General features: G+C 36.0%; 1 protein-coding gene across 4 annotated transcripts in view; it reads right to left on the reverse strand.

Moving 5' to 3' along the window:
- uap1 (UDP-N-acetylglucosamine pyrophosphorylase 1) overlaps positions 1–2,801 on the reverse strand; it is a gene marked incomplete at its 5' end in the record, with an annotated part of 16,747 nt that overhangs the window by 11,487 nt on the left and 2,459 nt on the right. For all 4 annotated transcript variants that reach the window (XM_014032191.1, XM_014032189.1, XM_014032193.1 and 1 more), the window contains 2 exon segments: positions 1,585–1,757; positions 1,834–2,009. In XM_014032191.1, coding sequence (XP_013887645.1) covers positions 1,585–1,757; positions 1,834–2,009 — 349 coding nt within the window.

Below are 2,801 nucleotides of genomic sequence, written 5' to 3' on the forward strand. Positions count from 1 at the left end.
GAGCTTAAGACCCAACACTCTGGATGAGCTTAAGACCCAACACTCTGGATGAGCTTAAGACCCAACACTCTGGATGAGCTTAAGACCCAACACTCTGGATGAGCTTAAGACCCAACACTCTGGATGAGCTTAAGGCCACTATCGAAGCATCCTGGACCTCCATAACACCTCAGCAGTGCCACAGGCTGATTGCCTCCATGCCACGCCACATTGAAGCAGTCATTTCTGCAAAAGGATTCCTGACCAAGTATTGAGTGCAGAACTGAACATAATTATTTGAAGGTTGACCTTTTTTTGTATTAAAAACACTTTTCTTTTATTGGTCGGATGAAATATGCTAATTTTTTGAGATAGGGATTTTTGGTTTTTCTTTACTTTTTTGCCAAAATCATCAATTTTAAAACAATAAAAGTCTTGAACTACTTCAGTTGGTGTGCAATGAATCTAAAATATATGAAAGTTTAATGTTTATCAGTACATTACAGAAAATAATGAACTTTATTACAATATGATATTATTTTGAGAAGGACCTGGGTTCACTCAAAGTCTCAGATTTTGGGGAAACATATAAAACATTTAGTAAAAGGACAATCGTGAAATAATGTTTAAATGTTGTTGCTGAGACAAGATTTGATGGAAAACAAAAATGCAAAATGTATGAAAAAAATAAACCCTTATATCAGCTTCAACAGCAATCAGAAWACCAGAACTATTAGCAGATGATGTCCTGCTAGTTGCTTACTAAAGAGCAGTTTGTCAACAGTGAAAATGTGAAACTATGGGCAGGCAAGACCACAAAAAACTTTTGTTTGAACCCTTTACAAGGAAGAAATTTTAGTAACTGCAACTCAGTGACTTTTAATTGAACACCACTGACTTATGTTGTAGTAAGAAACACATATACAGCAAAACACACCATTTCAAATTTAAGGGTTTTTAATATTGCACAATGATTACTAAAACATGGGTTATTTTGCATTGCACATTGTTTTCAACATGCATTAGRACTCTGATGTATTTGGGGTAAAAGGTATTTTTAAATGTTTGTCTTTGTTTTAATTCTCCTGAACCTCCTGCCTGATGGCAGCAGTTGGAACACACAGTGACCTGTGTACAAGGAGGTTTTACAATGTTTGTGGCTTTCCTAAGTCATTTTACCATATTTATTGTAATCGGCTGAAAACAAGCTACAGAATTTTTATTCAGAACATACACATTTATTTTTCACATGGTTCTGACTATTTTATTTCATTCTCAACAAATTTTACTGCATTTCTTAGTAGATTACTGGGATTCCATGTTATTCTGTATTTAATGCTTCTTAAAAAATAAAAATTGCGTCCAACACTGCCAAACTGAAATGGCCATTATATATTTTATTCAATACTTTGGGTGTATCTAAACACAAATAAAATGTTTTCGTTCCTATTTTGATACTAATTTTTCCTCTGGCCTATGGACCAATACTGAGGGTAGGTTCATAAAGTGCTTGTGGTTATTCTTGGTGTTTGTTGATGAGCAGCACTTCAGCCTCGTGTTGTTATTGGTTAAAACTCAGAAAGAGAAAAAATAAAAGGGACCAACCTTAGCTCCACAGTCTGCTCCCTTCTGCACACAAAACCCAACAAAAGCTGGATCAGCTACTTTCACCAGGATGTTGTCAACACAGTAAACATGAATGAGCTGGATTCCCCTTCGCTCCATGTCGTCCAAGATGCCCTGATTCCCAAGTGATCTGTAAAGACCCCCATTACCATCTGGAAAACAAAATTAGTGTTTTAAACAACAAATTAAGTGAGACTTTTGAACTCACTGATGCTGCTGAGGGCCTACCAGGAGCCATGGAGAGCTTCCCTTTGCTCTCTAGGATGATCTTGCCATCATAGTCCATTGCTGGCAGCATGCCCTGCTGAAAGAACACCACATTGTTCTTCTCCAAACCAAAGTAGTTGTGCTGGGAGAAAAACTTCTCAGTCGATTCCATCGTCCTGCCACTGGTCATGATGTACCTGAAGGCAACACAGAACACACGTAAGACAAATTTATTCATTTGTCTCTTTAACATACATACAGGAAACAATAAAACCAAGAAAAATTGCATTTTTTATATAATGAATAACTTTGCTGAAGAAGTTTAAACTGAAATATTTAAAGCTAAAAGAAGCAGAACACTTGTTGTAAGGCAAAACTATCAAACAACTTTCGCCGTTCATCTTGACCAATGCTGTTTTGGGGCTAAACCTTTAAAACACGGCGTTCCCCAAGGTTCAATCTTAGGTCCTATTTTATTTATCTTATATTTATTGTCTCTTGGACAGATTTTTCATAAATTCAATATTTCCTTTCACTGCTTTGTGGATGACGTCTAGATTTATATGCTCCTTAAGCTACAAAACGGTACAAATGAATCCCTTCAGCTATTGACAGACTGTTTGACTGAAGTTAAATCTTGGATGGAACAGAACTTCATCTGGATCAAAGTAAAACTCGAGTTATATTATTTGGTCAAAAATTCCAGACTACAAATTTAGATCAGATTCTTGGTCCTTTAGCTCGGTTTTGTCAGACCTCTGCTAGAAATCTTGGTTTCACTTTATAACATTAGACTTTATATGATAAACATGCTTTAACTGTAAAATAAAGACTGTAAAAATACTGTAGGATGTTCAGTTTTTATCATTTTTTAACTAAAAAGTTTAAAAATATTACACGGACGGAGCCATTTTATTTACACACAAAGCATTCTGGGTAAATGATGACGTGGATAGGTCCTCGGTGCGAGGCTGCTAGCGAGCTATATC

Source organism: Austrofundulus limnaeus, unplaced genomic scaffold (assembly GCF_001266775.1).
Source record: "Austrofundulus limnaeus strain Quisiro unplaced genomic scaffold, Austrofundulus_limnaeus-1.0 Scaffold1392, whole genome shotgun sequence".
Lineage (NCBI taxonomy): Eukaryota > Metazoa > Chordata > Actinopteri > Cyprinodontiformes > Rivulidae > Austrofundulus > Austrofundulus limnaeus.